We start from the raw sequence: 24,511 nt of genomic DNA on the forward strand, positions 1-24,511 counted from the left end.
TGGAGCACCGGGGCACAGGCGCCGCTCTTCGCGGCCACTGTCATTGACGACAGTCTCAGCCAATCATTTCATAGATAGCGTCGGCTCATCCAATCACAAAACGCGTTGTTTAAATGTGGGCGTAAGCTAAAAAATACAAATTGTTCCGGTAACATTGACTCTTTCTGTACATATACTCACGTAACCTGGAAAGCTTTGTTCAGCTAGAAGTTACAAATGCATATTTTATGCTTTATGCCAGGACGACAACATCCACATTTAATTCAAAACATAAACGTCGTCCTGTTGGTGGTGGAGTTGGCTCCAGAAACAACGGTAACGTTAACTAACTAGCCACCTGTTGATGCGGCGGGCATCTGTTTACATGTAGCGGGCGTAGCTATGCTAGCTGGTGTTTGCTATCCTCTGCTGTAGCCACAGATGTTTAAAACGTGGGGGTAAGTGTGTTCTCGGTTTCCTGTACCTTTCCAACGAGTCACACAAGTTGGAAATGTTTGAGCAACTAAAAGCTAAACTCAGTAAGTCAAGAGGTTTTTAGCTGGAGGTAGACATGCACTTATAATTAGTCCATTGTTAAAGAACGAGGAGGGTTTAACCCAAGATGTGGTCAGTCTGAGGATCTGTCTCGACTGACGGACCACAGCCTGGAGAGTGTGGGACAGAAACTAAGGTGCACTAACTGCATGACATGAGCACACAGTCTAAACCAGATGTTGATAGCTTCAACGCCACTCGTACTACAGAGTAAATCTGCAGGCACCATTTGAGCACACTGCAAGGGATTGATAAAGCTGCACTTGAGCCCTCTTTCTTCTATCCCCTCTCTTGATCTCCTCCTCACTAGCCCAGCCCCAGTTATGCAGAGGGTCACGATGGTGGTTGTGAGCAGCAGGGTCCTGACCGGCTGATCTTATGAAACCTGCAGACCCCTGATGTTCGTCTGTCCCAGTCAGGCTGTGTTTGCCAGGAGAGGACTCTTAAGTGGGATGGCTGAGAGACATACCTTTGTTCGCAGTCTTAGCCCACCTTCCTCCAACTCTAGGGTAAGAGAGAAGACTGGGTGAAAAATTGAAGAGACAACCAGTCATTTACTCTACATCACCTATCATCTTGTCTCATGCTACATACTATATGTATGCATCCCCTAAAGCATATATTAATTAAAGATGTGTCCACTAAAAACCACCTTTATAAACTGGCTGATTAACTACAGAATGTATTTAAAGTGTTTATTACATCAATAGCTATAAATGAGTTGATATTGTCACAGTCAGTTTTAAAGGATGCAAATATAATATGGCCTGTGGAACATCATATATAAAAAGTAATGAAAACACTGTACACTCCTCAGCACAAACGCTCACCTCTCATCCAAACCTATGTTCTTCCTTCTTTAAGTCTTCCTCAGTCAAAGTCAGGTCAGTTGACATGGAGTCTGTTCCTTTGAGGAAGAAGGTGGGCTGTGTGCGTCAGGAGAACGCCTGCCTGAGCATGCAGGATGAGCAGCTCATCAGTGACATTGATGTGATGCAGTATGAATTTGCCACCTCTAAGTCTAAGGTATGACAGTCATCCCTACACAGTTGATTTGTGTGAATACATGTGCTGCATTCTCGAAACACAATATCTTGTGCTTCATACTTCTCTGCTCCCAGTGAATAAGGTTCTTTAATGTGTTTAGATGTGACATTGGCAAAAGAGATTGTTCTGCTCTGTTGCCTTTGCTTGAAAGTCACATCAGTGAAATAATAATAAATATTAAAAATCTGTGCTATAAATAGAAACACTCCTCTCCACTTGTTTTTTCCCCATTCCTCCTCTTTAAATGGCGCCACAGATGGCTGCCTCTGTGTTTTGGTGCGCTCTGCACCATTCACTAGAACAAATTCCTTGTACGTGAAAACATACTTGGCAATAAACCTGATTCTGATTCTGATTCTGATTCTGATAATGGATACATATGCTGTATATGTTTTATTTCTTTAGCTCCATCTCAGAGGCTCCAGGGTTAAAGACAATGTGACATTCATGAGTGAGCAGATTCGTCACCTTCAAGCAGAGCTGGAGGCTCAAGCCCAAGAACTAAAGTAACCTCATGACCTTAACATACACTTCTGCAGATCTCACTATATATGCAATTTTAATGTGGCAATTGAATGCCTATTTATATACACTCAATACTAAATTGGTGTTAAGATTATGAAATGTGCTATGGGGTACAGGCAGTTATTGATAATATTGTCTATAGACTTTAGGCTTTACTGTTTTCAGTAGTCCTACTGGGTAAGGCTTGATTTGGGCTTTTAATAATTTACATTGTACCATTACATTTCTGTAATTCCTAAAAATATTACATTAACCTGTAGCTGGCAATAATATCCTAACAATCTGTCACTGTCTGCGGTTCCCAGGGCAGCAGAGCTGAGGGCTGAGTGTAGCCAGGAGACAGCAGCCCACAATGACATTATGGTGGCGAGTCTCACTGAAGAGCTAAGTGTGCTCAGAGAAGAACTGGATAACAAGACAGCACTAGGAAAACGGTGATGTATTAATCTGGGCTTAACTTTGCGACATTGTCCCACATGTAATTACAGAATGCAGTATAGTTCACAGTTCTTCTAACATGGGTAACAGCATGATCATATGAAACCAATGTGCAGCTATGACTGCTTAACTTGGGCCTCAAGCTGATATATAACTAGATAGCCCATGTCTAATGTACTGTCACAACATGAGGAAGTTATTGTTTTAGTACTTAATGTATGTTCTACATCATTTCTTCCAGGGCTGAGCAACAAAGGAACCAAGTACTTGAAAATGCAGAGAAACTCAAAGAAGCTTTCAAAGATTACAAGGCCACAATTTCCATTAAACTTAAGAGGGTAAATTTAATTGACATCAATTATTTCATTATTTGAATATTTCAGTATTTTTTAAAATATTTTTTTGGTGCATTTCTTGAAGGTGATGGAGAGTGAGAGCAAACTAAAAGAGAGTCTTATTGAGTGTGACAGAGAAAAAGAAGAGCTGGAGATGAAGTGCACTGTTCTGCAGAGAGAAAAGGCAGAACAGAGCCAAACAATCAGGTACACATATGAGACTGATTGATTTGTATATTTATTTTTTTTTTATCATTGTTATCTTAAATAATTGCATGTGTAAACTAAAATAATACAGAGGATTTCCAATGTATCATCATAAACCAGATCTTTAAGAAGAAATAGCTTTTTACTGGTTATGATTTTTAATCCTCTTTATTCTGCCTCACAGCCAGCTGAAGGAGGAGGTGAAGCAGGCCAAGTGTTCTGCTGCTGAGTGCGCAGACCTCCAGGCTCAGCTGGAGGAGGGCAGACGACGGGCCTCACTTCTGGAACGGCAGCTTGTGGAGCGGGGAGCGGAGTGCAGGGAGTTGTCCTCTCTGCGCAGGGAGCTGGAAGACCTGCGGACTGTGACCCAGAGCCAGGATCAGAGAGTGGCCCAGGGCCAAAGAGAGGCTCAGCAGATCCAGGCAGAGCTGTCCAGCCTGGAGGCCATACTGGGCCTGCTGCATCTACAAGAGGTGGAGAAACTTAATACAGGCAGTTACATTGTCTTGTGTTCCCATGTCACATGTTTTTGTCAAGTAACCTGCAATGTTTGACCCAAGGAATTGTTACATCATTAGTTTCTTTGTTTCCTAAATCTGGTTTTGGTACCACAGCAACTGTCCTAAACAAACTGCCGTATTTATCACTTTATCTCCCCTTGTGCAGGAGGTGATATGTTTACTCTTGTCATATATTATTTTTTAACTTCAGGGTGCTGTGGTGCCACTTTGTGCCAGGCCATGCATGCTGCCCCCACTGGATTATTCAGGAACTGCACACCTGCTGAAGCTTAAGCCAGGTAACACTGACAATGACAGATGGGTGACAGACTAAATGAAAAACCAACAAAGTGTTTTAGTAAGGTGTTGGTCACTATGTGTTGCCACAACACCCTCAGTGCTCCATGATAGTGATTATTCTAGTCTCTGAACTCTACTGGAGGGCTGAACATCATTCTTCCAAAAGATATTCCCTCATTTTGTGTTTTAATGATTGTGGTGGAGAGCGCTGTCTAACATGCCAGGCCAAAGTCTTCCATAGGTGTTCAACTGGGTTGAGATCTGGTGACTGTGAGGCCCACAGTCACATCATTTTCATACCCATCAAACCATTCAGTGATCCCTTGTGCCCTACGGGTGGGGGAATTGTCTTCCTGTGTCTCCACTCACCTGTAATTAGTCACCTGTCTGTATATATGCCTGTTAATGGAGATTCTAGGTATTGCACATTTCATTTATTTTTTATATATTTTATTTTTTAGAGTGAAATAATCTTTTGGATTATTGAAACTTAATTTTGTTAGAATGAGACTCATTCTGCATCCTGCATCCTTTTTTTGTACTTGAGCTGTATGCGTAGGTGTCTCACTTCATTAGGCAAAAATAAGTATGGGAATTACTTTATATATTAATAGATATTATTTAAAAGTTTATGCAGCATGGCAATATAGTTAATGAAATGGCATTAGATTACTGATACTTTCCCTCATACATGACATAAAACATAGAAGCATACCAATCCTTTCTCTCCCTGTCCCTCATTCCCTGCAGGTGAAGGTTACCAGCAGCTGCTGCGGGTGCTGCAGTCGTCAGAGGCCGAGCGGACTAAACAAAGCAGCGTGGTCGAGCGGCTTCAGGAGCGTCTGAGGAGAGCCCAGGATGAGATCTCTTCCCTGCAGAGCTCCATGGCTCAGAGAGCTTCCCACTACCAAAACCTCCACACAGAACTGCTGGACAAAGTCAGCCAAGCCACTGACACAGAGAAAGAGGTAACTTTTTTTCCTTTACCAAGAGATAATTATTGGTTATTACAGGTTGTTGCTCTTTGCAGCTATTTATTTTTCTATCTCTGTTTCACCTCAGTTGAAGAGAAAAAGTGCCCGTGTGGCTGCGCTGGAGAAACAGTTACAGGAGAAAACTTCAGCCTACAGTCAGGCTGCACTGAAAAACACTGAGCTGGAGAATCAGCTACTGGTACAACACACACACGTACACACATGTTTTTGTCAGGCATGAAGAGGCAAGTTCTGGTCATTTTATTTACGGTATGAATATAGCTGAACACCTGCCAAAAGCTAAGAGTTAAAGGTCCTGTTCAGAGCTGGCATTAACATCCGTCTCAGGGGATCTGATCACAAGTACACAGCTCTAAGTACAGGTGTGAACACACAAACACATTGACAATGAACCAGTCTGGAAAGTGAGATCTGATCACAATTGGTCACTCGAGATGGATGTGGAGACGTATTTTAATACCAGGTGTGAACTGACGCGCTTAGAACTGATCGCTTGTGATCTTGCATGTTAACATCATATTAATGTCGGGTCTGAACAGGGCCTTAGTCACAATTCCCAACCTCTTATAGTAGCATTTCTTTTACACTTTCCTTTATCTAATTACAGGAGAAGACCAGCAGTCTTCAACATTACCAGTCACTGATGACCAAAAAGCAAAGAGAGTATCAACAGTCTTTGGACAAGTGTAAAAAATCACAGTCTCAACAATGCTTGGAGCAACAACACAGAATAGAAATGGTGATCTATAATTTTTTCAGACTCACTTTCTCTCCTTTGAACCTCCACCATGTAAATCCGCCACACCACCATGTTACTGTTTAGTTAATTCTAATCCTGTTTAACCAACCTTTGTTCCATCAGAGACCAAATCATTAATGTCAAGTGTGATTTTAATTTAATCTGCACCTAGTAGAGAATTTGTACTCTGAGTTGCTAAAACAACACTGACTGTGACCCCGTTGTTGATATAGCAATGCTTTTTCTAAAGTGTCTTTACTTGTAGTAAGAGTGTTTTCTGTCCTCTGCAGCTGCAGTTGTCTGTAGAAGAGGCTCAGTCTCGGGTGTTAGAGATGGAGCGGGAGCTGTGTTTACTCCAGAGGGAGCGAGACGAGGCTCAGAAAGCAGCTCTTGTGCTGCAGACCACTGTGGAACAGCTTACACAAGTAAGGACCCTCACTGGGTAATGCACAGGAACCATTTCAGACTGATGTTTAAGGTAGAACAGCTATGATTACCCAGGCATTTACTGTGTCAGTTACATATGGATAATTTTGATCTTGATATGATTTCAGGAGAAGCAGGTTGAAGTCAGATACAATGAAGAGTTGCTGCAGAGTTTCAAAGAGCAGGCAGCTCAGTCTGCCACCAAGGTTTGTAGACAAACACAAAACACCTAATTTGAACTGTACAAAAAACTAATTCCACCCTAACCACTGGTCTGTACCGTGCATGTCTTCTGTCTGTAACATCAGGTGTGTGAGCTACAGTCATCCCTGTCAGTGTGTAGAGAAGAACTGGCCTCATACCTGCAGCAGATGGAGGAGGTAAAGACGAACTATGAGAGTCAGCTGCAAAAGAGCAATGACAAGGTACTGTTACATATGGTGATCTTTCAAACTTTGTAGACCTTGATAAATAAATAGAAATGTACACCTCTAGCTTTGATCTCCCTTGCTCTTCTGTGTTCAGTCAAAGCCCACCTGTCAGGCTTATATTCTCCCCGGTTTTTCCCTCTTCAGGTGTCCTCTCTGCAGGAGAAGCTCCACAGCACCAGCCTGGTTTGTCAGAGCTCCAGTGAACAGAACGTGCAGCTGCAGCTTTCTCTTCAGCAGCAGCAGACCATGCTGACTGAGAGCACAGCCCGCATCTCCGAACTGGAGGAGAGCCAGAGCCAGCTGCAGAGACAGGTAGGACAGAGAGACTTAAATGCACAGTAGGAAACTTCTGCCGCTAGGGGCCTCTCAATCAAAACAATAACAAAGCACAGTGTTTGGTGGTGTCATGAAGTAGCAAGAGATTATGGGAGTTGTTGTCTTCACCAACATTGCTGTCAGCTTCTCCCGGTTTGGAATCCTTCAGTGTCAGTTGTTGGAGGTTTTTACCTGGAGTTGAATTGTCCCAGTGGATCAGGCACGGCGCTAATATGGATTTTGGTTAAGCAGAACATTGATCATTCCTGATGTGCATGAGGTTTTTACCAGCAGCTGAATTATCCACAGAGGTGTCCTCTTCTTCATAACCAACGGACTGGTGATTAAAACCAGCAGAAACATGAAATAAAGCAGCCTTGTGTTAAATATCAGTGATTCATTGATGCTGTTTGGCGGACACAGGAGGTCTCAGAGGGGCTGGGAGCTGAGCTGCCTAACATTTGCTTGGCTTGTTTCTCTGATAATTTTAGATGCAGATGTCCGATGACTAAAATCCGTCATCCAGTGAAAATACATAGTTGAAAACAACCAAGATGTAAAAAGTGTATCTTGCATGCACATGGGGGACATGACGCCACTCACAAGCGACCAAATGAAATGGACCATTACCATGATTAAAAACACAGATTTTGCTATGTATGAAAATTGCTGGAATGTTTTGGTATACAACATAGCTCTTGTCATTTTTAGACATTTAATGTGGAAAAGTTGCATATTGTAGTTTTAAAAACTTTGTCAAGTACCTGGGTAGCTTGAAAATGTACATCTTGATACCATAGAACTTTTGTTGTATTCTGTATTTGGAATAGTGACACTAGCATGGCTGCATTTGGATTGTTTTTAGTTAAACTATAATGTCAATGTACCAAAAGAAATGAGTCTTCAACGTGGCACCACTTCAGTTCAAATGATGATCGAAAAAAAAGGGGAATGAAAAGTTTTAAAGTACTTATCATAGTGGTTACTAAGCTGCCTTTTTTAACTTGAAAAAGCAGTTCTGGATTAAATACTACTTTTCTTCAAACTACTTTGTACTACTTGCAAGCTTTGTAACTAACAACCAACTAACAAAGATGGTGGCATACAACAGCCATCCTGGCTAAAAGCCTACATTTAAAATCTTATTTTTTTATGTAATATGCACCATAATTGTTGACAGATAGTGCTGTCCCTCATTGAACTGAGCTGTGCTTGCATCTTACATCATCAAATATAATCTGACCACTGTTATGTGACAGAGACTAAGTGATTGATCGCATCTTATGGTCGCTTCACAGTAATTACTCCCGTGGTTCCCAACCTCTCTGACTTCTGACCCCTCATCACAGTTTATGAGCTGAGCTGTGAGGACTGATCAAAGATGATTTTTATTTTCTAATGTAGTTTTATTTTAAAGGAAGCCTGAAGAGCTTAAAGCATCCAGTACTTGACAAGAAAATGAAACTGAGAAAAGTCAGAAAAATATTGTGTGTATCAGAAAGATCTATAAATTTGTCTTTATCCCTACATCAGTGTTAACAATCTAAAAATGTCATGCAGACTCATAGATCAGTCACAGGGGACATGCTGAACCAGTTCTTTTACTGCTCACACTTTAACTACATGAAGCTGATGATACTTGTGTCCTACGACCGCCAGTGAATTGACGGCAGCTTCAGAGCTCAGAGTATTTGGGTCATTATCAAGTAGTGTGTGAAAAATTACATGTAAGAGCCAGTTTGTTCCAGCTGTTATTTCACTGTGTCACAACAATCAATATCAAATGATAATCAATATATCAGATCTGCTGCTCAGATAGATGGATAGATGGATAGATGGATGTTTTTTATTTTTCCTCAAGTAGGAAATTCTTCTCCCAGACAATTATGACACACAGTTATACAAATACAGGATTTAGGACATTGGACATCTAATTACACACACAAAGACATGTATTGACACTATACATGCTGCAGGCATGATTTTGTTAGGAAGGGATTATTTACAGTATTTAAAGCTCATGTGGCTGTCGGAGCAAAGGGTTTGTTCTTATTGATGACTGTAAGCAAATGGAAACTGGAAATGGAAAAAAAAAAACAGATGGCACCGTACAGAAGTGGCTCAATAATGCTACAGTACAGGAGAAGAAGATGTTGTCGGACAGACAGATGTTTTAGTTTATAGATGGCTTTGAGTCTCTGTTAACAACGCTTGTAAATATCCATACTATGCTTACTGAAGCTGAGGTCATTGTCCAGTGTAGTGCCCCAGTATCTGACTCCACCACTTCTATTTCCTCTCCTTTGAAGGTGAGAATAGGGGGTGGACCAGTGTTTTGTCAAGGCTAAAAAGCACTTCTTTACTTTTGGAGATGTGAAGGTGGAGAAAGTTATTGTCACCTTGTGCTAGAATGGGATATGAAATGTTGATTGGTAGAGAGGGAGTCGTTGTTATCAGAATCAGAATCAGAATCAGAATCAGAATCAGAATCAGTTTTATTGCCAAGTATGTTTTCACATACAAGGAATTTTTTCTGGTGATTGGTGCAATTTATCAGCAACAGTGGGGCTCTCTAGCCTTGTTGATAAGGCTAATAGCAGATGGGAAGAAGCTATTTTTGTGGCGAGAGGTTTTGGTCCTGAAGGACCGCAGCCTCCTGCCAGAGGGGAGTGTCACAAAGAGTTTGTGTCCAGGGTGGGAGGAGTCAGCTACAATCTTCCCTGCACGCCTCAAAGTCCTTGAGGCGTACAGGTCCTGGAGGGATGGAAGATTGCAGCCAATCACCTTCTCAGCAGAGTGGATGATACGCTGCAGTCTGTTATTGTCCCTCTCCGTGGCAGCAGCGTACCAGATGGTGATGGAGGAGGTGAGGATGGACTCAATGATGGAGGTGTAGAAGTTCACCATCATAGTCCTTGGCAGGTTGAACTTCTTCAATTGCCTCAGGAAATACATCCTCTGCTGAGCTTTTTTGATGAGGGAGCTGATGTTTAGCTCCCATTTGAGATCCTGTGTGATGGTGGTTCCCAAGAAGCGAAAATGCTCCACGGTAGCCACGGGGGAGTCGCACAGGGAGATGGGGGTGGGTGGGGCTGGGCTCTTCCTGAAGTCCACTATCATTTCCACTGTCTTCAGAGCGTTTAGCTCTAGGTTGTTCTGCCTGCACCAGGTCACCAGACGGTCAGTCTCCCACCTGTAGGCAGACTCATCGCCATCAGAGATGAGTCCAATGAGAGTGGTGTCGTCTGCAAACTTCAGGAGCTTGACAGGCTGATGGCTGGAGGTGCAGGTGTTGGTGTACAGGGAGAAGAGCAGAGGAGAAAGAACGCAGCCTTGCGGGGATCCAGTGCTGATGGTCTGGGAGTCAGACACGTGCTTTCCTAGCTTCACGTGCTGCCTCCTGTCAGACAGGAAGTCGGTGATCCACCTGCAGGTGGAGTCAGGCACACTCAGCTGGGAGAGCTTGTCCTGCAGCAGAGCCGGGATGATGGTGTTGAAGGCAGAGCTGAAGTCCACAAACAGGATCCTGGCATAGGTCCCTGAGGAGTCCAGGTGCTGGAGGATGAAGTGGAGAGCCATATTGACGGCGTCATCTACAGACCTGTTGGCTCTGTAGGCGAACTGCAGGGGGTCCAGGAGTGGGTCAGTGATGGATTTGAGATGGGACAGGACAAGGCGCTCAAATGATTTCATGACCACAGAGGTCAGGGCAATGGGTCTATAGTCATTTAGACCTGTGGGCCTTGGTTTTTTGGGGACAGGGATGATGGTGGAGGATTTGAAGCAGGTGATTATTATTACTATTATTATTATTATTATTATTATTATTACTGAGCAGTGTGAGGATGGCTGTGTCACCTGTACATTTGAAGTGGTGGGTAATAGTGGATGGACTTTGACAGTAGTGTGTATAAAGGGTGTCAGCTCACTTTCAGGTTGGAGCTACAGGCTGTTAACAATAATTAGGCTAGTTTCATTAATATAATGCTCATTGTTGTTGGGCCTGGCTTCAGGCTTAGCAACAGCTGATCACTCATCTGACCTGAGTCTGTGACCTGGAGTTATTTCTTAACGACTGACAAGTTATGTAAGATAAACCTAACAGGACTGAGATTTTAGGGGATTTATATCCTTTTTGTGGATATCGATTGCTTTCTTGTGCATCAAGAGCACCTTGATGCCCCATTGTCTGATCGGAGAAGCTTTTCCTCATTTGTGTTATTTATCAAGTCAAATTAGTTTTATTGGAATGAAAATCATTTTTGTTGCCAAAACAAAGTACACAAGAATAGATAAAGATACATATGATCAAGTGACATGTGGTTCCAAGTGATTTGATTTGGATTTACCAGGGAAACCTTGGGCAAAAATCAGCTGTGGGCCTCTCTTCAGGCCCTTTGACTGTCTGGCCTCAAGGGGAAGTTTGTCCACTTTTCCTGGTTAGTAATTCAACCTTAGTTTGGAGAGCTGTTTTTTCTTCGGTGTTCATGACATCAATCATCCTCTCTGTCTCCGTTGGTCACACATTATTATTTGTTGTGCAGAACACTTCCTTTAATAATCTCAGTTATGTATTGTTGGACTGGTTTTCAGGTTTGCAGTAAGATTGATTATGAATTCTTGGAAAATACTCACTGAGCACTTTATTAGGAACATCATAGTAATACTGGGTAGAGCCTCCCTTTTCTCTAAAACGGCCTCAGTTCTTTGTGGCCTAGATTCCACAAGATGTTGGAAACATTTCTTTGAGATTCTGCTCCACGTTGACGTGATTGTATCTCATCATTTCTGCAGATTTATCAGTTGCTGCCAATCTCCTGTTCTACCACATCCCAAAGGTGATCTACTGGATTCACATCTGGTGACTCATTGTCATGCTCATGAAACCATTTTTTTTTTTAATTGAAAATATAGCACATTGGGAAAAGACATTTCAGTGCATCAATAAGAACCACAGTTAAGGGAAAAAAATAGTAATTGCCTTAACTGCTGTTCCGTGCATCTCAATAGATCAACGGAAGAGAGAGCCATACTTTGCTTTGTATTTTTTAAGATCTACATACAAACATACATACATAAAACAGACAAGTATATGTTCATGAAACCAGTTTGAGATGACTTTTGCTTTGTGACATGGTGCATTATCATTATCAAGTAGCTTTTAGAAGATGGTAAATTGTGGCCAGAAAGAGATCTACAGAATCAGCAACAATACTCAGATTGACTGTGGCTCTCAAAGTGTGCCAAGAAAACATTCCCCTCACCATTACACCACCACCAGCCTGGATTGCTAACAAAAGGCAGGCTGGATTCATGGATTCATGCTGTTGACGCCAAATTCTGACCTTACTATCTGCTGCCTCAGCAGGAATCCACATTTCATCCAACCAGGCTACATTTTCCAGTCTTCAACTGTCCAGTTTTGGTGAGCCCTTTTCCACTGCAGCCTCAGATTTCTGTTCTTGGCTGACAGGAGTGGAACCCTGTTGTTGCCCTTCCACCTTAAGGTTCAACGTTTTGTTCATTCTGAGATGCTTTTCTGCTCACCACAGTTGTAAAGAGTGGTCATTTGAGTTACTGTGGCCTTTCTGTCAGCTCCAACCAGTGTGGCCATTCTCCTCTGACCTGTCTCATCAACAAGGTGTTTCCATACACAGTACTGCCGCCCACTGGATGTTTTTGTTTTCACATCATTCAGAATAAAAACTCTACAGACTGTTATGTGGGAATGGGGATTAGGTTTTTGTTGGAGGATGGAGACTTTGCAAAACTCCTGCACATATCACAAACTTTTGGTAAATCTGCATCTGTGCTTGAGGGAAACAGCTATTTGAGCTTGTGATTTCATTTGTTAGTTCAGCATATTTCAGCTGCATGTTGTACTTTCTGTCCATCACAACAAAAAGAGCACAATTGTCTCTATTCAGTGAGTAGAGCTGTGCGGGGATGGTAACATGGTGCCTCTCTGTACATGACGGTCCAATCTAGGTGACAGACAAGAAAAACATATAGCTTGTAGGCATTAGGATAACAATCTTTTAATAGTAGGTCAGGTCTGCTCACTAATAATGAATATCTGGCCCAGTTTCTTTAGTGTCTTCCTTACTTCTTTGTCCCTACGATATTTCCTGTTTTGTACTGTAGAATTGAAACATGCATGAAGTGGATGTTTTCATTTATGAGCACAGTAGAGACGGATCCTGATGTTGTGTCTGTGTGTAGGTGTCCACTCTGGAGCAGCAGCTGGAACGAGCGAGGGCCTCTCTGCAGGACGAGGTACAGAACAGAGAGCAGGAAGCCCAGGAGAGAGACAGGAGCCTGCAGGAGATGAACCAGCAGAACACTCAACTGTCTGAGTCTGTCACGTAAGAACGCCTGCACACACAGGGACTTTGGACTCAGTTTAGATATTGTTCCCCAATGTCTAAACTGAGGAAATGGACAATCTGAGCTCAGAGATGATACAAGTGGGAACTTTGTGACTCAAAAAAATGTGTTACACAGTGATTTCAATTAGATGATTTTGATTTTGTCACTTTTAACTCATTAAGACCACAAGTATCATTAGTGCTACAACATTGCTATATACAAACATGCATTTTGAAATTAAATTGGTTCTCACTTTTTTAGTAGGTTTTTTGTTGGTGGTACTGCAAAGCTTTCCCCGAGCTTGTAGTACTAAGTTTAGTTTCTGACCTGACAGTGTTGCAGCTCTTTAATGCTTTTTGTATGAGGCTATGTGTGAATGACTATTTTCTGGCTGCTCACTTGTCCTGCAGCAAAGATAATCAAACGCCCCCATAGTCTGCGAGACGGTCTTATGATTACACCACATTCCATTTGTCTGTAGGCATGAAGCAGCCCCCTCCCCTCCTCCATGAATACGTATCTATAAATGAGGATCTCTCTTCTTGAAGACTAGGAGATTGAAGCCTGATGTGTTTGGAGTAATTTCAGTCTGCTGGGCTGCTGGTATCTTAACTGTTGTGAATCTCCATAGGAATAGCATGCTGGTTGTTTAAATGTGCTGTCAAAAGGCATGTTTGTGTAGCTTCATTTAGCTTTTCTGGTAGCTTTGGAGGCTTTTGTTTCTTGTGAAAACGTTATAAGACGACGATGGGAGCCGTGCTCACATTAAGGTGGGAAACTGGAGTGAAATGCAGGTGTGTGGGGCTCTGCATGTTGCACGTTCTCAGCTCTGCCCAGAATGTAGCGTCTGAACCCTGCTAGATCCATGCTTTGTGTGTGTGTTGTCTTTTTTTGTCTGCAGCTAATCTTCCCCTTATTGCAGCTTAAACAGCTGACCATTAGTTATTTAATATCTGTTTGCTTTGTTTCACTGTTTTTTTTTTTTTGTTGTTTTTTTTTTATTTGTGATTTCCTCTTTGCAGCCACCTGACATCAGAGATGACAAAGTCTCAGGGGATGCTGGTGTCTAAAGAGTCAGAGCTGCAACGTTTGAGGAGGGATGTCTCCCTCAAGACTTCTCACATCACTCGCATGGAGGAGAGCCTGCAACACATGAAGAACCAGCTCGACAGAAAGAGTGACATGGGTATGACATGCCTTTTTTTTGCAATCTGCATTATGCAGGAGGTTTTAAATGCCAGTTATTTTCATTTATTCATTTATTTTTTTGTAGAGAACAGACACTTAATACCAGAACAGAACACACATTGTACTGAATTAGCCCTCAAACCTCACGTGGTAGTTTCACACGTACAACTCTTCCCTTGTTTTTGGTCTTATTTATTTTTCATGTCCTTCTCACCTCTTGCAGTTGTGGATCTGGAGGAGAAGCTCCATCGCTGTGAGGCAGACCAGCTCAACTGTGTCCAGCGGGTCCAGATCCTGGAGGGACAGCTGCAGTTGGTGCGGGGAGAGTTGGCTGATACGCTAGAGCAGCTACAGAAACTCAAGGACATTCTGCAGAGAACACAAACCATTGCAGATGAGCGGCAGGCCTCCGTGGAAAAACTGACTGTCCAACTTAGGTGAGGATTCGCCCTCGTGTGAAATATTCTTCTGCACACAGGAATAAGGGGACAAGCCTGAGACGGAGAAAATATCCACGTGCTGTTGCTCAGATAAGACCCTGTGCTGTATCTCAGTCATCTGTGCTCCAAACAATATCCATTCTGTTCATGTGTATGACAAAAACACCAAAAGACACATTTGTTGTTGACCCAGTGTCCCTCGTGAACAATGAACTGGAAAATCTTTATCGTCAGTTGATGTACTGAGATTTGTGTACTTTTTACTGAGGAAATCCTTGCTGTTGAATATGTGATAATATAAATTTCCACTGATTATTTTTAAATTATTTTCCTTATTATCCAAGGTGGAGCTTGTGTAATGTGTCATGTATTTTGTTGTGAGTGATTTTTCATATAAATTGTGGTTTGTGTTGCAATATTTTCTATTTAAAACTGACACTGACAAAGATGATAACTGTGTACATTTCAATCACGTCCATTGTGTAGCACACTGTGCACAGCTCTTGTACATCAAGCACTCAAATGGGCGTACACGTCATGGATAACTGAATAATTTTCTTGTGTAAATGGGGGAAAAACAGGTAGCTGCAAGTTTTAGTTCTTATATCATTAGTCACTGCATCCGTTACTGTTAGATTCTCTGTAGTGTTATTGTCCTCCAGCGCACACTGAGCATATGGTGGGGTGTATCAGCAGGGACATGCTGATACATGCTATGGGGAATGCACTATAAAGAAGAGAATAGCTCTTTTAATAACAGCTATCATGATCTAGGCTGTAGTCATGAGCCTCTTTATACACAAAAAGGCACAGTTTAAATCCACCCATCCACTCAAGGATCAGTCTAAAGATGTTAAACAATACATTCCTGCAGAAAATCCTCAAACCATGTTCCATGTATGTGGCCCTGCAAGAATCAGACAGTCACTTCTGCCATTCATATAACTCAGTGTGGTTTTTGACAAATATTAATTGTTCAATAAATGTGTGTGTGTGTGTGTGTGTGTGTGTGTGTGCACATTGCTTCACAGTGAGACCCAGAGGGAGTTGGAAGAGAGAACTCACGAGGTCTTAGATATGGACAATGCACTGAAGGAGAGACAGGGGGAGCTCCAACAAAGAGCGCAGCTGGTACAACTCACACACGTGTATTTCATTTAATTTGCAGATATGCAGATAGTATTTTTTTGTTGCTGTTATCTTGATTGTTAAAATTTTCTTGTTCTGGTCTTCCTGTTGTTCTCAGCTGGGCCAGCTGGACGTGGCGATCAGAGATCACAAGCAGGAGATGGAGAGGAAGGTGGAGTCTCTGCAGCAGAGTCTTGAGACCAGAGAGAGAGAGCTGAGAGATGCACAGAGGGAGCTCACGGACAGAAATATGAAGGTCAGGAGCTGTCACAGAAAAGGAGGACAAAACATGTGAGAAAGTGTCACTAAGACTCAACTGAGCCTTAACAGATATTTGTAGATATTTGATTAACTTTTTTTTTTTTTGACTTTTCACTGAATGTTTAGAGAACAGGTAGAGAGAATGAACTGACTGACAGCCTGCAGCAATGTGCACTCGAGATATTGATGTCAGTGATATCTGTACTGTACTATGTGGGCAGCTCTAAACTGTACAGTCAAGAAGAATCAATGAGAAAAAACATAACAACCAACAAGATAAACTTATATCAGAAATGTTAACACCCCTGTGGCTTATAATGATTTCTCCTGATAAGTGATAAATAATAAAAATTTTTCTATAAAGTTAGAAATTTTAATTAATGGGAAGTCACCGTTAAGCATCTTTTAGTGACAGTCATTCATAAATACACATGCATATTTATTATTATAACCATCTTGTACCCTAAAATCCATTAAAATCCTTCCCTCCACATTTGCCCCCCCTGCCAACAATCGTCCTGACCACATTGTCAGGGGTCATATTGACAAATTGTCTTGTCTTACCATTAGTCCATTAGGGGTGTTCCCTAGCAAAGAGTTTTTTTTCCCATGAAGCCACTGAGAGCAATGTTTATTGAGGAAGTGAGAAAGTTCCTTAGCTAAGAGACAGGGCGGGGTTGACTCTGCTGCTGTGGATGGTGTGCTGTTTCGATGGTTGGCAGGTGAATGGACCAGAGAATGTAAAGTAAGGTATTCATCAATCAGTTGGATTAGATTAGATAAAACACTTACATTGAAACTTCCATTCATTCAATCAACCTGAAAATGTAAGTATATAAATAAATAATTAAAATTAATATTAAATAAATGTTAAAGCAAATTGAAATTGATTTAATGAACACACACGCGCGCACACACACACACACGCACACACACCCCTGTATATCTTACGTTTTCCTTACTCAGCCAGTTTAGAGGTACTTTTAGCCATATAATTTTTTGTCAATGAGGCCCCTGGTTACTATTTGCTTTAATAACTGAGAAGCAGACAATAAGAAACATTGATCAAACACTGTCAGTTAATCCATGATGATACAAGGCGTGTACAAATGTTTGCACACCTGATGTTTGCATTCATTTCTGTCTTCATTTAACTAATATAATCATCTGGTGTCCTGTAATGAGTTTAAGAAAACATGATGAGGCAACACATGAGATTTTTATTGAATTCATAAATGAATTCAGACACTTAGCTGAAATGAGTTATGTTACAATGTAGGTCATCAAAGAGTAAGTTGTGTTTGTCGGGTGTGTGTGTGTTTGTGGTGTTAGGAGTCACAGGAGCTCAGTCAACAGCTGCGTGCGTGTCGGCAGGAACTTCAGACAGTGCTACAGGAGCTTGAAGAAACTCAACATCGATGTGAAGCTTTGACTAGAGAGCTGGACGACACCAAGCTGCAGACCAAGGAGAAGGTAAAGCTTGAAGTACAATTTATTATAATTAAATTACACATATTGTTCAGTCCATAACCTGATGACAGAAAGGAAACCTGGCGATTGTTTATTCACATGGGGATACAGAGATTGTATTCTGTGTACTGACTTGATTTATGAGTTTGTCTTCTGAGTCACAGGTGAAGCCTGATATACAAAACAAAATACATTTAAGCAAGTAAATTGCGTGTGTCTGTCTCTCTGCAGGAGGTCCGGGTGTGTGGCATGGAGGAGGAGCGGGTGCTGAAGGAGGCATGCTGGCTGCAGTCAGAGGCCCGGCTACAGAGCATGGTGACCTCTTTAGAGAAGGAGCTGGAGCTGGAGAGGGAGCAGCACAGCAGGGAGGTATGGTAGCTACTGAGGCTTCAGAACTGGTGTTGGCTTCCTCCATTAACTGAATCTCTCGTAACAGGTACAACTGAACAGTCAAATTTCAGTTTTTTTATAAGTACTGTTAGGATTAGACCTTAAGCTTAGTGTTGATTTTGTTACCGAAAACTTTGACCAAATATGTTCAACAACTTTTTTTTTCCCATGACTAAGATGAGATGATGACGAGATGGCACAGATGTCATTAACCACTAACTGTAGCTATATCCACATGCAATGTCTCAGACTAAAAAAAAAAAGTGACTAAAGTTCAGTTTAAAAATAAAAACTTAGTGGATTTTAGATTAGCCTCCCTTCTCATCACTTTTGTTCCCTCCTTACGTCTGTTTCCGGCTGATTTCTTTCCTCTTTTTTTTTTTTTTTTTTTTAAAATGTCAACATCACTGTGTGAGTTCCTTATTTCTTCCATCTTTAGTTTTCCTATCACCACATTTCTCCCACACACAGCCGATAACATCTCAGTTCCTCATGATATTTCTGATGGTGCTATTTGCTTAGTTTTTTGTCCTGCTGCAGCCTCTGAACTTAATTGGCTACATCAAAGAGAGGTGGCTCATATTTTTTTTTTATCAAAACAGCACGTCAAAGTCAAACTACTAATAGCTGAAGCTCATACATCAGCTCCACCCTCGGCTGGTGTTGCTCTAACGAAGTCAGCATGTAAAAAAAACTAATCAGTCTGTTTTCCCTCCCTCCCCCCCCTCCTCCCTCCCCAGCTGGAGTCTCTGCAACAAACTCGAGGTCAGCTCCTGAAAGTCTCTGAGCAGATCTCCTCCACCATGCGCTCCTCCCAAGAGCAGCTCACTGCTAAGCTTCAGCAGAGCCAGATCCAGCTTGAGCAAGCCAAAGCCCTGCTAGACCAGACTAAGACGGAGTTGGATTGCACCCGGAAGCAAGCCAGTCGCCTCCAAACACAGTTAGACCAGAGCCAGAGCCAGCTCCTTCAGAGTAAAGCCCAGCTGGAGCAAAGCAGGATTCTGTATGAGAAGACCAGAACCCAGAACAGCGACCTCCATGCCCAGCTGGAGCAGCTCAGCTTCCAGTTAAATCAAGCCAGAATCCAGGCTGCCCAGCTCCAGGGTCAGCTGCAGGCCTGTGAGAAGTCCATGGAGACCTCCAATGAGTCCATGCTCATCAAGGTAGAGTTTTTAGAGGGGTTAAACTAAATTTGCAGTAAATTGCTTTTCAGTATTTTATCAGTGTTTTTGTTCTTATGTTCCTGCAGGAGTCTGAGGTGACCCGTCTCCAAGCCAGGATCTCCAGTCTGGAGCGGGCCGTTGACCGCCAGAATCTTTACAATCACACTCTCTCTCTGCCTGCTCCGCACAAATTGACTCAGTCCCCAGAGCGCTCGTCCCCTGCTCACTCCCCTCCTTCCTCCCCCAAAAAGCTTCAAACAACTGTCCGATCCCCCGCACACACTCACTCAACTCGCCTCCAATCCCCAACATACACACAAGGTTGCTCATCACCCCCCGCCGCTCACACATACCTTCAGCCCACCTCAGCTCCTCACCTATCTGACAGCCACCAAACTCATGACTGGCTGCAGAGCAGTAGCGTCAACTCCTCCCTGGACCTCCCTCTGAGCCTGAAGGCAACACTGAGGGAGGCTTTGAGCAAGCAGCTGTGGGAGTCCTCCTCCTCCTCTGTCTCCCCTTTCGCGCATGAAGTGGACCACAGCTGGCAAGGCCTCAGTGTCATGGAGGCCACAGTGACCTCTGACCTCTCCTTCAACCCCCTCACGTACATGGTGGACAAACAAGATGATGGACACTCCAACATGGAGGCTACCTTGATACGGGAGGGAGACAGTGAGCAGTTGAGTGAGTCACGGAGGGATTCAGTGTGCACTCTGGTGGGTGAGGAGGAGGGGGGGGGTATGACTTCGCTGACAGGGATGCTGAGGTTTGTGAATCAGACTTTAGCCATGCAGGAGGATCCTTCCTTATGGAGCTCCACAGGGCTAACACAGACCTGACGCAGCCTCGCACTTCAGGTAAAAACATCACTTCTGTTTTTTACATTATAATCCAGAACTGAAATCAGTCGTCTGTCTCAGGCGGTCAACAGGAACTATGGCAACTGTTTTGATAACACTGGGGAACAATTTGAAAAAAAATTTCTGTTGAGTTAGATTTTTATGGTGATTAAAACTAAAATTGGCATGCTGATTCCAAAATTGCAGTCAGTTTTTTTTCTAGCACGTCAAGTTTTTTCTCCACAGCTTACCCTCCAGATAAGCAAAGTTCCACTGATCAGCTGTAGTAAGACTTGCCAGCTGATTACGATTGGACTCATCAGCAGCTACGTGGCAACTTGTTTGTGCAGTCACAATTGAGACAGTGCGGTGAGAGGTGTGTGCAGCTCCCAATAGGTCAGTACCAATGTTCCCTCTAATTTTTCATGTGTCTGGGCACACACGCAAGCTCCCTGAGCACACTGAGGACCATTGTGAGCAATATCAGATGTGCGCGCTGTGGCCACACACCAGTATCACACCTGATCAACACCTGGGATCATAGCAAGTTACATGGCTTATTAAAAGAATCAAATTACAGCAGCAATTTCCATTCATTTACTTTTAATATAAGTGATTTGGCCCACTTAAAATGAAATGCACTGTTGTTAGCTAGCTAACTTGCACGGCGCCGCGGCGTGTATGGGAAGGGCACCTACGCAAGCAATGTCAATGCTATGGTTGGCTGCGTAGTGAACCGTATCGTATCATTGGCTGGACATCTGTCACTCACTGTGTTACACGGCAAAAAGTTATAGAAAAAAATGTTATTGAATTTTATTTTATGCGCTGTATAGATTTTCTTGTGCGCTGAGAATGTGTGAGCAGTGTGCGACTGCGCAAGCGCGCAGCTTAGAGGGAACATTGGTCAGTACTATCAATATCTGCAAACAGAAAGCTAGCATAGTAGGAATTAAGAGGATTTGTGCTGGCTTTTCTCTTAATCTTGTAGCCATGGGCATACCGTTGTAAGTTCTATTTCGTTTTATGCTGTTTTTTTAGTTTTCGAAGCTTGTAACTATTCCATCTTAGCACAGTAGAGAAAAACTGAGATCAGTTTTGGATTCCGCACCCAAAAATTTGTTAAAAACAGCTGTCAGACCTAACTCAACAAAAATTGTGTTCCCCAGTGTAATCGATTCATCGTTCCATTATTTTGAAGCAAAAATGCCAGATTCTTTAATGTGATGATGTGCTGCTTTTCTCTGTTTTTATGCCTCCATGTCGGTGATAGCCAGGACTGGAGGCACTATGGTTTCAGGTTGTCTGTTCTCATGAACTTGAGGGCTTAGTGACACAGTGAGGGAGTTTCTTCTCCAGTCTGCTTCATCAGTACTGTGTGGATGTGGTTTGATTAGATTTGATTGACTTTTGCTGAGCAAGAAAAAAAGCCCCATAACTGTTGTCACATTTTGATTCAAATTTTGCTAAACACTGATTGGTGCACAGAAAAACGTGACATCATCCATTCCAAATTAGGCCCACCCACCTTAAACCGGAGTCAAAAAAAATGAGAAAAATTCAATAACAAAAACAGTTTTAAGTAAAGCAAATTTTTTTTGTGTTAATGTTGGACCCCATCCATTACAGTAAGAGGCTGACTGAGAAAAAAGATTACAGGGCCATGCAGAAATCAGTGTGGACCATGCATTATATGCTCTAGGTTTCTTCCAGACATTGTAGTGTTGGTTTCTTTTTCCCTTTTTAGAGGGAGATCAATGACACATGAAGCTGTGCTGCCAAGGAGGAGATGTCAGAGAGGAGAAGAGGTGTTTACACTGGAAACAAAAAGTCTGTCCTCTTGGTGTGTGTTGTTGAAATCAAGCTGCAATGTTGTCTGTGAGGGAGAAGATAAATTATCTGTCCAGTTTAGACGACCACTACACTGTTCCAGTCTGTAACTGATCTACTGTGATGATGTGTCATATATTTTGTAGCATTTGCATTTCATGTTGTATCTTTTCCTAATCAATATTTATATATTTTTACACAACTTTAAATAAGCTAAGTGAATAAAATGTTTTTTTTAAGTGAGTTCTTTGTCTTCTCTTGATTATGTTGAGTCTTGTTTTGTCTGCCTCTGTGATTTGTACTTGTTCTTCAGAGAAACTGGAAGCCCTGCTTTCATTAACATCTGTTTGGATGTTCCCATGCTGCTGGTGACTGTGGGGTCGTGTTACTAGCACAACTGACAGCCTCCAGTCCAGAAGAGGAATTTTTGGATCAGGACCGTGGAGGGGGTCATGCTGAATCTAATACATACTCCAGCTGGTTCAATTGGATTTGGCGCTGGCATGTGGTTATATAACAAGAACATCAGAAATGATTGGTCTGTGGATAGTTTCAGGATGAGTGTTACTCCTTTAGGCTCTTTTTGTTCAGCAGATGAAGTGCTAGTATGACTATTTAACAGAGGTATATAGATGTAAGGGAGTAAACCTCTTTTGTTTGAAATCCTTCTAAAGATGAGTAATACATGAGTAACACTGTCTCATGGCTAATTCTTATTGCTAAAGCCGCGTGTTCCTGAACAAAGACCAAAGTCAGGGTCCTTTTAAAGCAATTGTTAAACGTTTTCAGTAATGTGCTTATTTGCTTTCTTGCTGAGAGGTCGATGAGAAGATTGATACCACTCTCATGTCTACCTGTTCATCATTAAGGCTACCGCTGAGTGAGGCTTAGCTTAGCATAAAAACTAGAAACCAGAAATATTTAGCTTAGCTCTGTCATAAAATAACAAAATCTGCCTAATAGCAATTTTAAAGTGGTCTGTTGGTGCATGGTAGACTTGAGAAAAAGACCAGGTCACTGTTCCTGGCCAAGAAATAGTCCCGTATGTAACCCCACCTAAATATAAGATACACTGTGTAATGTGTTGAGTAGTGAGCTTTAGATGTGCTGGTAGGTGGATTTTGTTACCAGAGCAGAGCTAGCCGTTTACCCTGTTTCCAGTTTTTATGCTAAGGTGCTAATTTCAGTTTGTATATAACCTATTTCAAGAAAGAAAATGAGCAAATTTCCCCAAATTTCCTAGAGACTAACTAGTCTTCAAATGTTTAGTATACAGTGCATCCGCAAAGTATTCACAGCGCTGCACTTTTTCCACATTTTGTTATGTTACAGCCCTATTCCAAAATGGATTAAATTCATTTTTTACCTCAAAATTCTACACACAATACCCCATAGTGACAAAGTGAAAAAAGTTTGCTTAAAGTTTTTGCAAATTTATTAAAAATAAAAAACAATATAACATGTACATAAGTATTCACAGCCTTTGCTCAATACTTTGTTGAAGCACCTTTGGCAGCAATTACAGCCTCAAGTCTTTTTGAGTATGATGCTACAAGCTTGGCACACCTATGTTAAGGCAGTTTCTTCCATTCTTCTTTGCAGAACCTCTCAAGCTCCATCAGGTTGGATGGGGAGCGTCGGTGCACAGCCGTTTTCACATCTCTCCAGAGATGTTTGATCGGGTTTAAGTCTGGGCTCTGGCTGGGCCACTCAAGGACATTCACAGAGTTGTCCCGAAGCCACTCCTTTGTTATCTTGGCTGTGTGCTTAGGGACGTTGTCCTAGATGATGAAGATGAACCTTCCAGGTCCAGAGCTGCATTCATCTTTCCCTCGACCCTGACTAGTCTCCCAGTTCCTGCTGCTGAAAAACCTCCCCACAGCATGATGCTGCCACCACCATGCTTCACTGTAGGGATGGTACTGGCCAGGTGATGAGCAGTGCCTGGTTTCCTCCAGACATGACGCTTGGCAGTCAGGCCAAAGAGTTCAATCTTTGTTTCATCAGACCAGAGAAGTTTGTTTCCCATGGTCTGAGAGTCCTTCAGGTGCCTTTTGGCAAACTCCACGTGGATGGTCATGTTCCTTTTACTGAGGAGTGGCTTCTGTCTGGCCACTCTACCATACAGGCCTGATTGGTGGAGTGCTGCAGAAATGGTTGTCCTCCTGGAAGGTTCTCCTCTCTCCACAGAGCAACACTGGAGCACTGTCAGAGTGACTATTGGGTTCTTGGTCACCTCCCCGACTAAGGCCCTTCTGCCCTGATCGCTCAGATTGACCGGGGGGGGGGCAGCTCTAGGAAGAGTCCTGGTGGCTCCAAACTTCTTCCATTCACTGATGATGGAGGCCACTGTGCTCACTGGGACCTTCAATGCTGCAGGAATGTTTCTGTACCCTTCCCCAGATCTGTGCCTCGATACAATCCTGTCTCGGAGGTCTACAGACAATTCCTTGGACTTCATGGCTTGGTTTTGCTCTGACATGCACTGTCAACTATGTGACCCTATATAGACAGGTGTGTGCCTTTCCAAATCATGTCCAATCAACTGAATTTACCACAGGTGGACTCCAATCAAGTTGCGGAAACATCTGAAGGATGATCAGTGGAAACAGGATGCATCTGAACTCAATTTTGAGTG

At 42.5% G+C, this 24,511-nt stretch overlaps 1 protein-coding gene across 3 annotated transcripts; it reads left to right on the top strand.

Moving 5' to 3' along the window:
- The first annotated feature begins 12 nt into the window (after positions 1-12).
- Positions 13-22,116, top strand: ccdc18 (coiled-coil domain containing 18). Of its 3 annotated transcripts, none has more exons than XM_071490855.1 (26): positions 13-437; positions 845-1,043; positions 1,399-1,560; positions 1,987-2,087; positions 2,412-2,540; positions 2,786-2,882; positions 2,965-3,086; positions 3,271-3,559; positions 3,798-3,885; positions 4,637-4,854; positions 4,949-5,059; positions 5,489-5,620; positions 5,911-6,045; positions 6,175-6,252; positions 6,355-6,471; positions 6,622-6,789; positions 13,015-13,157; positions 14,184-14,347; positions 14,573-14,786; positions 15,821-15,920; positions 16,036-16,173; positions 17,511-17,651; positions 17,880-18,017; positions 18,779-19,201; positions 19,288-20,061; positions 21,791-22,116. In XM_071490855.1, exons 2-25 carry the CDS (start codon positions 933-935, stop codon positions 20,041-20,043), a joined length of 4,275 nt encoding a protein of 1,424 aa, XP_071346956.1. In that variant the 5' UTR covers positions 13-437; positions 845-932; the 3' UTR covers positions 20,044-20,061; positions 21,791-22,116. The 3 variants fall into 3 exon arrangements, with proteins under 3 accessions (XP_071346956.1, XP_071346957.1, XP_071346958.1); XM_071490856.1 differs by having other exon boundaries at positions 13-315; XM_071490857.1 differs by lacking the exon at positions 13-437 and adding an exon at positions 444-670.
- The last annotated feature ends 2,395 nt before the right edge of the window (positions 22,117-24,511 follow it).

The sequence above is a fragment of the Trachinotus anak genome, unplaced genomic scaffold (genome assembly GCF_046630095.1).
Source record: "Trachinotus anak isolate AG129_WGS33_773 ecotype Australia unplaced genomic scaffold, CSIRO_AGI_Tana_v1 ptg000012l, whole genome shotgun sequence".
Taxonomy (NCBI): Eukaryota; Metazoa; Chordata; class Actinopteri; order Carangiformes; family Carangidae; genus Trachinotus; species Trachinotus anak.

Excerpts from the sequence above, each read along its gene's own strand:
- ccdc18 (XM_071490855.1), top strand. The coding sequence starts at position 933 with ATGTTCGTCTGTCCCAGTCAGGCTGTGTTTGCCAGGAGAGGACTCTTA. Across the intron at positions 4,855-4,948 it reads CCACTGACACAGAGAAAGAG|TTGAAGAGAAAAAGTGCCCG; the intron begins GTAACTTTTTTT and ends GTTTCACCTCAG. Across the intron at positions 14,348-14,572 it reads CGACAGAAAGAGTGACATGG|TTGTGGATCTGGAGGAGAAG; the intron begins GTATGACATGCC and ends CACCTCTTGCAG.